Source organism: Lacerta agilis, chromosome 2 (assembly GCF_009819535.1).
Source record: "Lacerta agilis isolate rLacAgi1 chromosome 2, rLacAgi1.pri, whole genome shotgun sequence".
Lineage (NCBI taxonomy): Eukaryota > Metazoa > Chordata > Lepidosauria > Squamata > Lacertidae > Lacerta > Lacerta agilis.
The window spans coordinates 85,285,409-85,298,896 of record NC_046313.1 but is presented as its reverse complement, the minus strand read 5'-3'; the positions used below and the strand labels follow the sequence as shown (position 1 = coordinate 85,298,896).

The 13,488-nt window shown below is 41.2% G+C and overlaps 1 protein-coding gene across 1 annotated transcript in view; it reads right to left on the bottom strand.

The window, feature by feature from the left end:
* Window positions 1–13,488, bottom strand: part of PLXND1 (plexin D1) — a 154,335-nt gene that overhangs the window by 77,617 nt on the left and 63,230 nt on the right. The window contains 3 exon segments of the mRNA XM_033141130.1: window positions 2,245–2,349; window positions 10,120–10,222; window positions 12,226–12,334. Of these exon segments, the coding sequence (XP_032997021.1) occupies window positions 2,245–2,349; window positions 10,120–10,222; window positions 12,226–12,334 (317 nt within the window).

Sequence of the window (13,488 nt, the reverse complement as noted above, 5' to 3'; positions counted from 1 at the left end):
GCAACAGGAGCTCTCCCCATCACAGGGATTTGAACCGCTGATCTTCTGATTGGCAAGCCCAAGAAGCTCAGCGGTTTAGACTACAGCGCCACCCGCATCCCCTAAAGGCTCACCTTTCAATGCAGGCAGATAGCCACGACTTCAGTTTCCTTCCCAAAGTTGTGCTGAATCAAGCAAATGTGTATCACTCCTATTTTCCTACACTCTGATAAATCAGTGAATCAAATTCTATTCTTTGCTAGCTTGAAAAATAATGCGAGACTAGGCTTGTAGTTCAATCTAATTTCAGAGGGGATTTTGAACCCCTGGATCTGAGGTAGGATTTTGGGAAGTGGAGGCCTAAACTGGTTCAACTGGTTATTGTAGTATTGTGGCTGTATGAATGGTGGTGTTGCAAGGGCGGGAAAATTCACGAGTAATCATTAAAGATCTCAAAATACATGTGTGATTTCAGTCAATGGCGTTTGCTTGTGTTTGTACATATATAGTGCAATCGTGAAGCATACATTTTTCAAAGAAATGCAGTGTTGCTAATTTTTCCCTTGTATTTGCAGACAGGCTGAGAGGAAAGCAGACTGTAAGATACTTGTCTGGATTTGCCATCTAGGAGCTGAGTTTCTTTAGTACCTTTCCTGTTTATTTCACCTCTTATCAAGTTACACACAGTATTTCTCCCCTGTAGCCATCTTGCAGCACCCCAGAGGAAGGCAGCTTCCCCCCACCTTCTCTTTTGCTGTAAACATAAGGGCATATACTTATTTACCAGTGCCAGACCTTAGGGAAGAAACTGTAATAAAGCTACAACATAAAGAGTTTTCTTTGCTAGTGTTGCAAGCCAACTGTGCCTTTGTCTAAGGCTTGTTAAGCTCCTCTGTTGGGTACTGCAACTACTTCAAAAACTGTCAATAAAGGCCCTTTAAGAAGCTTTTAAAACACTTATTTGCTCTGAACAAAAAAGGACAGGCTACATGCATGCACAGTTATAAGCAGGGGAAGTGCTTTTCACACAAACCCACATTTAATTTATACCTGTAATCACATGTGATCATTTAAAATCATGAACCACTATGAGACACTGAAATGCTCTACAATGCTAGCTTTTATGGAAAAAAAAGTTTTCTTGTCTTTATTAATTCATGTGGCATTTGCTGATTAAGCACCTTAAACATTGTGCTCCACCTACCCCAAAAACACGAGAGGAAGAAGAAAGGTAGGATATTTGGTATATCCACACTATAGCTTAGTTATCCCTAATATATGAAACTACTAGGGGATCAAGATGGACATGTGGGAGTGGATGACTAAATTAATACCATGTGTGCATAAGCACCCTAAATTACCCAGACCTGGCCAATGAAAGAGAGGATACTGGGCAGGATGAAACACTATATTCTAATGCAATACACGAGCTCTCATATTCTTTTTAAGGGTTCATATAATAGCAGCTTTCATATACTGTACTTCAGGGGGAATGCACAAAAGTATAAGATACAAATGAAGTATTCTTCTGTATCATTGATTCCTAGACTTCTATAGAAACTAGTCTATGAATGTACCTCAAACACACAATGCTGTAATGCTAAAATTATTTGCCTGACCCAATTCATGTGTCAGGAAAGTACAAAGAGCATGTATTTCCGTAAGTGCAAAAAACCCAGATTGCCAAACTCAAGAGTGTGATTTGCAGAGCAGAGAGGAATTATGTCCATGTTTCTGGCCTTGATTCATTTCCAGTCATAGATTTTGCCACTTGTTTTTAACAAGCTGCTTTTTCTCTTTTTCAAGCACGGCTTGGAGTACATTCCCCTGTGAGAGTTGCACACCTGCAAAGTACACTGAGTGAAATATGGGGAAAATACCTTCAAGTCTATGAAGTTGATTTGCCCCCAAACAATCAGTTCAAGTGAAAGTTTTACAATATTATAAATCCACCTATTGTATAAACACCATGAAGGTTCTTGCATTACATGTAACAGACCCCAAGAGAACGTCTGCATACACAGTACATTTTCTTCTTTCTTTTTAAGCCCACCCAGTCGCTTGCCAAAGTGACTGCTTTCTATTAAAGGTCTTTCCTCTTATGCCTATTTCTGCCATAATGGCAATAGGAAAAGGCAAGTTATGCATTAACTTCATTTCATTTATGATAAGAGATTGCTACCCCATTAGTAATCTCAGTTTTCTGACTTGCGGTGTAAATGTAGACTCTACCTGCTTTTCTGCAATGCCTCTCTGTTTTGTTACCTTTATGAAAGCAGTATTCATCAAGGTGATGACAATGTCCTGGGAAGTCCCTGTTGGTGCTGGTGCAACAGAGGAAGGTACAATCTGTGGACAATCAGTGCTGTTCTGTAGTTCAAGAAGCAAGCAAAAGAAAGGAAGGTTAATATGGGAAAACATGGGGCCTTCTTAACACTCGAGGCAACAGAATTTAGAAAAATGGCATGGCGGAAACATCCTTGGCATTCACTAATTTTTATTCCCAAGTTATAACAGGTAAATGTAAGGTAAAGGTAAAGGACCTGTGGATGGTTAAGTCCAGCCAAAGGTGACCATGGGGTGTGGCGTTTATCTTGCTTCAGGCTGAGGGAGCTGGCATTTGGCCGCAGATAGCTTTCTGGGTCATGTGGCTAGCATGACTAAACCGCTTCTGGGGCAACAGGACACCGCGACGAGTGCCAGAGTGCATGGAAACACCACTTACCTTCCCGCTGCAGCAGTACCTATTTATCTACTCACATTGGTATGCTTTTGAACTGTTAGGTTGGCAGAAGCTGGGACAGAGCAACAGGAGCTCACCCTATTGCGTGGATTCGAACTGCCGACCTTCCGATCGGCAATCCCAAGAGACTACTGTGCCACCCACATCCCTTCCCCAACTCATAGCACCCTTTTGCAGGCAGTTCTCTGCCTCACAGCCTTAAAATCCAATCCTGCAAAGTCCCACCATGGCCAATGGGACTTAATCACTAGTAAACATGCTTAGAACTGTTGTTGTTGTTCAGTCGTTCAGTCGTGTCCGACTCTTCGTGACCCCATGGACACGAAGAGTCGGACACGACTGAACGACTGAACAACAACAACAGTAGTGATTTACTAATCACTAGTAAACATGCTTAGAACTGTAGGCTTAGTAATTTCATTCTATGCATTTCATCTGTGCATTATCAGTAAAAGCCCTCAACTTTACATAGAAGATAGCCGTCAATCCTGAACTCAGTGGCAGGTGCCAACTGCATGTGGTGTGAGCTGGCACTTTTGCTTGCACAGACCAAGAATATATTAGTGCGAAAACAGAAGAAACTTCACCAACAACCTCCTCCCTGGGGTGTGACCGTGTGAGGCTTGCACCATTTCTTCCTATTTATCTTCTGTTCTACGGATAAACACTGTGCTTTCAGACTTCAGGCAACTGGGATCAATCTGGGATTTTTCACAGCGAAATTAATTTCCTCACAAATTAAAAGGAAAACCATATGCTCTCATCAGCTGCCATGTCTGAGGTAGCTACTATAACCGTTATTTCACTAGAAGAAATGAAACCAAATAATATGATAGTGTATTTACAGAAATTCCAGCAAGAGTCCTTGCAAAAAAAAAACCCAAGCATTTTGCTGTGCTTTTTGTTTTTTAAGTATGCACTTGATGCTAAATTTAAGCACTGCGTGCATGTGGCTATGTACAGGCAATATCTCTTAGGAGTTTTAGAGGTGGCATTGAAGGGCTCATTGCCTATCACACACACATCAAAATCATTATTAAGGCATGATTTCTGCACAAATCCATTTTGCAGTTTTGTAGTTCTTCTATAACTGCCCCGAAAAAGCAGAAATAAACAATCAGAAGCATGGCTAGCACTGTTGCAGTAGATGAGTGTACAGTATGAGATGGTTGTGAATACTAAGTATACATAAAGAGCACTGCATTGCTGCTGCTGTTGCATAGTGCATGAAACAATGGGTACACATTTCTGTCCACGTTCACGTTCACAACCATTTAAAATGATTTGGGGGGACGGGACACATGGAAGCAGTTTCCCTTAGGAGTAAACTGACTAGGTTAAAAGCTGCTCCTAAGTTGGCCTGATCATGTTCATGTTCACAACTGTACTGATTTGTACAGGACTAGGGGAAGTTCCCCTTTTTTTAAATGAAAATGGATTAAGTTATTAAGGTTCCTCTGCTGGATCAGGTCTAGTGTAGTGTCATGGGAGCCAAATAGAGAAAGTCATTCCCATTGCTCCAAATGAAATACAGTCGTACCTCGGGTTATGTACTTAATTGGTTCCGGGTCACTGTACGTAACCCGAAACGTACGTAACCCGAACAATGCGTTTTGAGCATGCGCAAAGTGCACAGAATGCTTCTGCGCATGCGTGGATCGCACGCATGGCGGGTTACACTTCCGGGTTATGGGAGTACGTAACCCGAAGCGTACGTAACCCGAAGCATACGTAACCCGAGGTACGACTGTAACCATCTGTATAAAGACTGTGTGTATGTTGAGTGTTTACATTGAAGACAGGCTATCATGGAGCACAACAGAAAGAGGACAACCATTGGTGTGGTGTCATGTGCGTTGTTTGATTAAGCAAGGGCTGCATATGAAGCAAATACAGTGGTACCTCAGTTTTCGAGTGTCTCGGAATCCGAACGCTGAAAACCCGGAAGTAATTGTTTCTGTTTTCGAACGAGCCGCAGAGGTCGAACAGCTTCCACTGCGGTTTTTTCTTTTTTCTCCATTGACTTTGCCGACTGCCCTTTGTGCCTTGGTTGTCAAACGTTTTGGAAGTTGAAAGGTATTCAGGAACGGATTACGTTCGACAACCGAGGTACCACTGTATGTTATCTATTATTCCACAGCACCCGGCTCTATTGGGCGACTTTTATCACAGTTCAAACAAAGGCACAAACGTGCATGAAGCCACACGTACGATGTTGGAAAATACAAAAGAACCCTCTCTCCATCTTCTCAAAAGTGCATCACATAAAACTGATGAACGGACAAAGGATCTGATTACAACAAGCCCAACTTTCACAATTTGGTTCATCTAAAAGGTTTATGAACACACACGCACACACACCTCTGAAAAGTCAAGCTACCGGTAAATTCTTATCTCACTAGTCTACCAAATATGCATAAACAGATTACATGAGCTAACTGAGAAAACATCATGCCCCACAGTGCACAAAGGTTGATTCTCTTGTCATTGACTGACTTCTAATTTACACCTGAGTGAGACAACTTAAGACCTGGGCCTTGTAACACTTAAAAAGATAAACAGTAGAACACTTCTCTATCTCATACGCTGCAAGCACTGGGAACTCCTTGCACTTAAGACTGGCTCTCCCTAGGTTCCTGCTAAGCCCATCTTCAAGGCTTCTCAATTATCTTAAAGTGCTTGTTTGATGGGGAAAAGCATGTTTCATGGTTTATCGGGACACTGATCTTAACCATGCACCTTCCCTGGGCTGCCTCAGCACGAAGATTAAATAAGAGCGATATGCAAGCAGAGAAGTAAATCAACAAAGAGGGATTGATTCTGGTCCCCGAGTCTCCTTAATGTGAGCAAGAAAAAGAAAGAAAAAAGAGGGCAAGCAAACTCAGCAGGGAAATGAACATAGCTTTGTGTGTCCCTGCACAGCAAAGAAGCTAGCTCAGATTGCTAGAAAAACAAACAATAGCGAACAGATTAACTCACTACCTCCTCGCAGTGCCTTCTCCTGCCCTGTGCAAGCTACTAGTTTCATTTGCAGCTGCCTCGGGGAAAAGAGCCTGTATCCATGTTTGTCCCCAGTCTGTCCACTTTGCTAATTGTAATTTCCGCCATCCCTGCTCCGCCACCCTCTCGTTGGACAGACCCTGAAAGGTTACCAAAACAAGACCACCCCACCCCCATTTCAGCTGAGGGCAAAAGTTTCGGCGAAACAGATCCCTCCCTTTCAGCTCATGACTTGCCTGCACGCAGCGATCTCTGCAAATGCTTAAGTAAAGGTAAAGGGACCCCTGACCATCAGGTCCAGTCGTGTCCGACTCTGGGGTTGCGGCGCTCATCTCGCTCTATAGGCCGAGGGAGCCGGCGTTTGTCCGCAGACAGCTTCCGGGTCATGTGGCCAGCATGACAAAGCTGCTTCTGGCTAACCAGAGCAGCACACGGAAACGCCGTTTACCTTCCCGCCAGAGCGGTCCCTATTTATCTACTTGCACTTTTGACGTGCTTTCGAACTGCTAGGTGGGCAGGAGCTAGGACCGAACAACAGGAGCTCACTCCATCGCAGGGATTCGAACCGCCGACCTTCTGATCGGCAAGCCCTAGACTCTGTGGTTTAACCCACAGCGCCACCTGGGTCCCCTATAAGCAAATGCTTATTAAGGGTTAAACTACTAAACCCTCGTTATCAGCTAGTACCTTATTTTCAGTGCCCCTGTCTTTAGTTTCCAATCCAAGGAAACCAAATGAATACTGCAGCCCACGCATCCTGATGTTTAATCACCCCAGCAAACACATTCTAGATGGATGAACCTGGTACATTCAGTTGCACAGCAGGGACAGCTCGCCTGAGTGTACCTGAGACAGAAAGGGCCTTTTCACATTTGGTGTTTAATCCTTTAGTCTGTTATTACTAAGCATAGAAACAGCGCTTTTCATCTTTTGCTATGAAGCGGCTCTCTAAAATGGCACTAATTCTTGCAGCTGGATAGGGGGGAAATGTTTTTTCTACATTTTGCACTGGGGACACTGAAACGGGGGTGGGGGTGGGGGTGGGGGGGAACCAGTGATGCATTCAAACAAGTTAGCATCTCAGAGACAGGGAAGAAACTCCATTTGCCAAATACAATACATACTTTGTATTTCCAGCATAGCTCTCTGGGCCTATAGTTTAGCAAAAAGTATTGCATAATTTAAATAATGCACAATATCTAACTGTATCTGTACATTCATATCTGTTATTCAGACAAATCAGAGGAGTTCCCACATTGCATTTTACCAAAACAGAAGTTGATAAGTGTCAGTTTATAATGTGAGAACAGTTAGGCAGGGTGTCTGCTTCAGGGCTGCTGAGACATGAATTTGGTGAAAGCAGCCTGGGAGTTTGGTGTCTTAGCAGTGAAGCAGTGTTATGGTTTCTTATATCTATTACTAGGCCTCATGTCTTAATATCAGAGAGGCACCAAAAATAACAAAGAAGATGGCACACAGGTGTCTGCGAATACAAATACGTGTGTTTATTTCAATGCAGAATGGTTTTTTTATGTTTGTGGGACTGAGGCAATTATGCTTTCAGATGGTAAGGGTTTGCTGGCATCCTTGTCTATTAAAATTCAGTTCATGCCCTTGAAACTTCATTTGAAATCTTGCTTTATTTCCTCCATCCCCACCCACCCCCACCCCTCAGGATGTAACATCTGTTAACTAAAACCATTCTGTGAATTTCAGATTAATGCAAATCTTCAGGGCTCTCACCCACTTCTCTTAGTCCATCTCATGGCAGCAGAAATTTCTACCTATTCCAAGAGGAGATTTAAAAGGTATATAAAAAGTAAGCACAGGGGTTTCTAGATTAGCCTTGCCAAGCCTTTTTGAAGATGATCCCTTCTGGATGCCCTAGATTCATCTGCTTAGTTTAATCCTCAACAGTTTAGGAGGCTCATTTTGCTGACAGTGCAAGGATCTTAGAGTCCTGAAAAGGTGAAGCGGTGGTCAAAGGGCCACTGAAAATACCATACTTTCCCAAAAGGACTTAGTGTGGAATTCCAAGGCAGGCCTAACATATGCCTTGTGAGGGATGCTTTCATGGAAAAGACAGTATGTGGAACTGAAAAACTGAGTTTTCTTCCTCTGTGTATTCAGATTCCCAAGGAACCATACAGATAGCAATGCAAGTATATAGGCAGTTACTCCCTCCATGCTTTATTTCCTTTTCTTCTGTTCCAAAGAAAAGCAGACAAATTCACACAGTCCTTACTACCCTATTAAGATTTCTTTTCCATGTAATGGAAGTTTGTGGTAGTCAGTATGAAGCAGAGGGCTTGGCTAGAAATGCTGCTCCATAGAGCAGACTTGGCAGCTGGACAAGGAACCAGAATCCAGTGGGTACTAGGGTCAGCAGTGGCGATGGAGGTGCTGAGACCAATCTAGCAGCCTCTGAGGAAGCCTGAATTGGAAACCTCAGGATATCATGTTGGAAGAGGTGGATTGTAAGGACAGCTTCTAAATTGTTTAGAGTTATGATCAAACTAGTAACAGTTGGTTGTCACCTTAGATCAGGCATAGGCAAACTTGGCCCTCCAGATGTTTTCAGACTACAACTCCCATGATCCCTAACTAGCAGGACTAGTGGTCAGGGATGATGGGAATTGTAGTCCTGAAACATTTGGAGTTTGCCTATGCCTGCCTTAGATACTACCTGTAGACCAAACTACTCATGTGCCTACTTTTACTATTCATTCTGCTTCAGAAAAGGCCTAAAGGCATAATTTTGCAAATCTGTAGATTTTAACAACCATCAGTTCAATGTTACGTTGCTGTGGTGAAAATGACATTTACTGAGGAAAACATAACTGAACAAGCAAAACCAAGGCCAATTTTTTAACGAAGCCAAGCATGAAAAATCCCTGTATCTAATAAATTTACACCACACTGATAAGATCTGATTTGTCTAATGTATTCTTTCTGAATATTTTGCACTTATATATAATTGAGGCAGAGCAAAAACTAGAAAGTGAAAATAGAAAGTATTACAAGAAGGCCAAGGCCCTTTCTGAATAAAACAATCCAGGAGAGACTCAACACGCTAGAAAAATTTTCAAAGCTACAAATAAGTAGAATGGAATTTAAAATGCAAATGATCAGTAAACTGACTGCTAAAAGGCCAATTTGTTTAAATTAACCTCAGAAACATTATGCCAAATTTCACTATAATGACGAGATGGATTTTGGATAACAGTGATTTTCTGTTCAAACTGGTGATTTTACTAATGTTAGCTTGTTTTATTAATATCCCACAATAGACTAGTAAAAGGTAAAAAAACCCTGCAAGGTATTACTAGATTTATTTTATTGCTAAAATCCAGACATTGCAACCCATGTGGAAATAAAGATACTGTTCCAGTTTTAAATGGTAATAAAGATCCAATGGATAAAGCCTGATTGAACTGCCAGGAAATTGGAATACTTTTGTTAAACACATATAACTGTCTGTATTATTATTATTATTATTATTATTATTATTATTATTATTATTATTACAGTATTATCATTAAAAACTGTCCATACTTCCAAATATCCCGCACCTGGATAAACTTCTTAAACAGAAATGCTCTACTCTCCATGCATCCGAGTAGGAAAGAGGGTTTTTTTATTATCAATGAACACCACAGCACAAGTTTTAACAACAGGAATGGCAGTGCTCATTTCACTCACGTGGAATGTGAGACGCAGAGGGATGAGGAACGTTATATTTGGTCAAAGAACAAGGTCAGTGAAAAATGGGGAAAGCATGAATACAAACCCATCATGATTAGGAATGACTTTTGAAAGTCATCCGGCCTTCCATGTGGCTCACTGGATCAGGCTCACAGAACTACTACCTGGGACACTAAACAGCTAAATAAATGGGCCGCAGAAGATTTATGTAATCCAACCCACTGTCCATTTATTTTCCTGCACACACATATAGAAATGTCAAGTACTAGAGGTCTGAATACCAAATAGTGAGCAGGCTCTGCAACCTATTATCATTTGGGGGATAACTGGAAATCAGTGTCAAAAGACCTTGTCCAGGATTCCTCAAACTTGGCCCTCCAGATGTTTTTGGCTTGCAACTCCCATGATCCCTAGCTAGCAGGACCAGTGGTCAGGGATGGTGGGAACTGTAGTCTCAAAACATATGGAGGGCCAAATTTGAGGAAGCCTGACCTTGTCCTTCAAAACGTCACCACCACCACCACAATACACAATGTTTATGCACAACTTCTATACACACCATACTAAACTATTGCCATTTCTGTAAGATTTGTAAAAACAAGGTCCTCAAATTTCTACCAAACAAGGAGAAAAAGAACCCTAGTGTCATTAAAACAAAGAAGTATTATTAACTATCAGCGTTATGTGCTTACATTCATCTGTATTGAGTCCTCACATTCAGTTGAATTGGAGACACAGGTGTATTTTCTAGTGCACCAGTAACACTTCCATTTAGCCGAGAGGCAGCTGATACATCTGAAATACATAAAAGGTATGTACACTTACTAATCCACACCAGTGCGGTTTATAGACTCCTGTCTGGAGCTAAATTTCTGTTGCAAGTCTGCAGACTCTTCATTATAGCCTTGTGGCAAGCCCATCCACTGAAGGTTTTTAAAAGTCTAACACTCCATTTTTTTTCCTGGTGAGAAGGCCCAGAAACTGCCCTTCTGCCATTCCACTTAATCCATGGACCAGAGAGCTAATATAACATCTGGTTTTGAGCTACTTCCCTTATTGTTTTTCAGTAATAACTTTTTAAAATAAATACGACTTTCACCATTGCATAGAGGCAACTTTGTCATTAAAAAGCAGCAACCCAAACTTGCTCTGAGTAAAGACTCAACACCATCATCAATGCTCCCGCTCACCACTATTTCACTATAAGAGAAAAAAAATCTTTAGTCCAGTGTTAACATTGTGGCAATGCTGTCTGACCTGCCAACATGAGTTGTAACATTTTATCCTGTGCTTTGTAGTTGGAGCATGATATTAGCTAGTGACAGTGACTTTTAAGCTTTGGGGGATATTTTGCAGAGTGGTAGGTAAGAATCTAAACTTTTAATTTCAAAAAGATCAGTTTGATTGGCTGCAAAGTATACGCTAACAATCCAATCATAATGTAGCCCTTAATTAGCATTTCTCAAATTGAGCCAACAAGAACATACGTAAGCATGAATAACATTCTTGCAGCAACAAAACATTTATTAGCATGGATATACTGAAAGCATGTTACTGACATGCTTTCAATGTTGACCCAAGCAATCAGATTACTCTAGAAGGAGAGTGAATCTGTTCCCCATAGTCATTAACTCTATACTGCCTTCAAAACCCATATCCTTTTAATTTTGCACATCCACAACTGCCTCTTCACATCCCTTAATTACTCTTCTCTTTGATGCTTCCTGCAGAATATATCCCCCTTCCTATAAACACAACAAAAGGGATGGTTATACTTGGGGAACCAACTGTGTCCAACTTTGGGGCTGATAATCCATTCAACAGAGCAGTTGGTCGGCTCTTGAAATTGTACTGAAGTAATGCCATTTCAGTGCATTTCACATACTGCTGTAACTATCCCTGAAAGTTGTCTCCAAAGGTTGACTGGTTAAAGAGCATGATCTGTAAGCACATGGAAGAGAACTTCCTACCGGTAGGGAAAGTGTCAGTGGCACGTGTAAGAGAAACCATGCGTGACAAGCTAATACCTAGTTGTTTCCACAACTCCATAACAACAACAACAACAACAACAACAACAACAACAACAATAATAATAATAATAATAATTTATTATTTGTACCCCACCCATCCGGCTGGGTTTCCCCAGCCACTCTGGGCGGCTTCCAACAAAGATTAAAGTACATTAAAATGTCACAAATTAAAAACTTCCCTAAACAGGGCTGCTTTGAGCTGCATAACCTTCATGCTCACTATGTTTACTGAACCCTGGGAAATTGTATTTTGTTTTGCAACAGACTGATCAGTCCATTAATACAGTATGTAGAATTTATCTCCTGAAAATCAAGCAGAGTTCTGAGGGTTAACGCTAAAGCTTTCAGATAAAATAAAATAAAATATTAAACACGTTTAAGAAACTTGAAAGGAAAAAATGCCAAAAGCCGTCAAAATTGTCCAGATGGTCTGAAATGCTCTAAGACCCTTTCTCTGTGAATCTTGGCAAGCTGCACAGTCTTCTCTGCCAAATCCTGCCCAGGGTCTAAAATATCTGGTTGACAACTAAGTGGTTCCTGCTTAGTTAACCCTCTACAATAATTGCTCCTGGGTGATGAATGTACTTTTTTTTTTTTTTTTTAAGGACTACCTAATTCACAATCTCTCCCCTACCGAAAACAAAACAAAACGCAAAAAGGGTTTCCCAATGTCAGATTCTGATGCAAGTCATAGCCAAGCAACCTACTGTTTGTCAGCAAGCTGCCATCTCCTCTCCACTGTAATTTACGGACCATGAGATCACTTACGCTGTCTTTGGATAAATGTTTCCAGTTCTCTTGCAATCATAGATGGTGAAATTGGCCCACACGATGTTTTTGCCGTTGACCTGTACAGCAGTTTGAACAATCACATGATCTAGGGGGAAAACAAGCCAAAATATACCAGATCATAAGAGAGTTGCTTTTATATTTTTCTAAGCTTTCAAGACAAGATAAATGCCTGGGCGGGGTGTCTCAAAACTGTTTCCTTTCCCAGGGGATGCAAGTCCTCAGTTTGCCTTCCCCCTAAACTCAAAAGTTTCTCTTCACTTAAAATTACAGCTTTCAACTCTTATTTCTCCAAACTAGGTAGTCACACAACAAGGGGGTGGTGTGTAACACTGATGTTAGCAGTGGGATTTGTGTTTCCTGGAAGAAATTGGGGTGGCGTGTAACATATAGAACAAAGAAAGCTGCAGGGTTCTGCTTTTGGCATGTAACCCCCTTTTATTGCACATTCATGATGATTTGTGCTCATGATGCTATCTGGTTGGTCATATGTGATCTCACTTTCAATGCTATTTATGCCTGCAAAAGTTCCGAGAATGTCATACTGCTTCCTTTCTAGTCAATGCATTTTCAGTAACCTGCTGATAAAATCCCATAACCTCTCATACCACAAATATTATGAGGTCGGGTTTTTGTCCCGTGTTTGTTGCACTATATTTCCTCCAGACAGTAATTGGGGAAGAACAACTAATAAAGCAGGATAAATCCACCACTGATACACTATTATAGTGTCAACACCATGTTACAGAATAGACTTGTAATAAAACACCAGTCTGGAGGGGCCCCATGGGCAACTTTTTCTGGATGAAGGAAAATTTGGTACCAAACATTAATACACCTGTGAGAAAATAATGCATTAGTAAGAAAACATTTCATAAGTTCTGAAGCATTTTATCTTCCACACATGTCTACCCTAACAGGATGCCCAGGGAAGGTCGCACAGATTTATTTTACAGAAATAAGATACCGGTAATCATCTGACTTGGTACGTTGTGGCAAAGTTCATGTGCTGTACTCAAGAAATTAGGATACAAAATTCTACACAATTACTTATTCAACACCAGAGTACCAAAAACACCCACAAGATACAAAATACTATTTATGTTAAGCACAGAATTGCAAAGTATTGCAAGTGATTAGAACTAGGCCACATTTAGACTGACAAACCGTGCTTGGCAACTGCAGGCTAATGAGCAGAAAGCCACATGGCAAGCAGTTAATCAGCAGGTAAAGCTTTTCCCA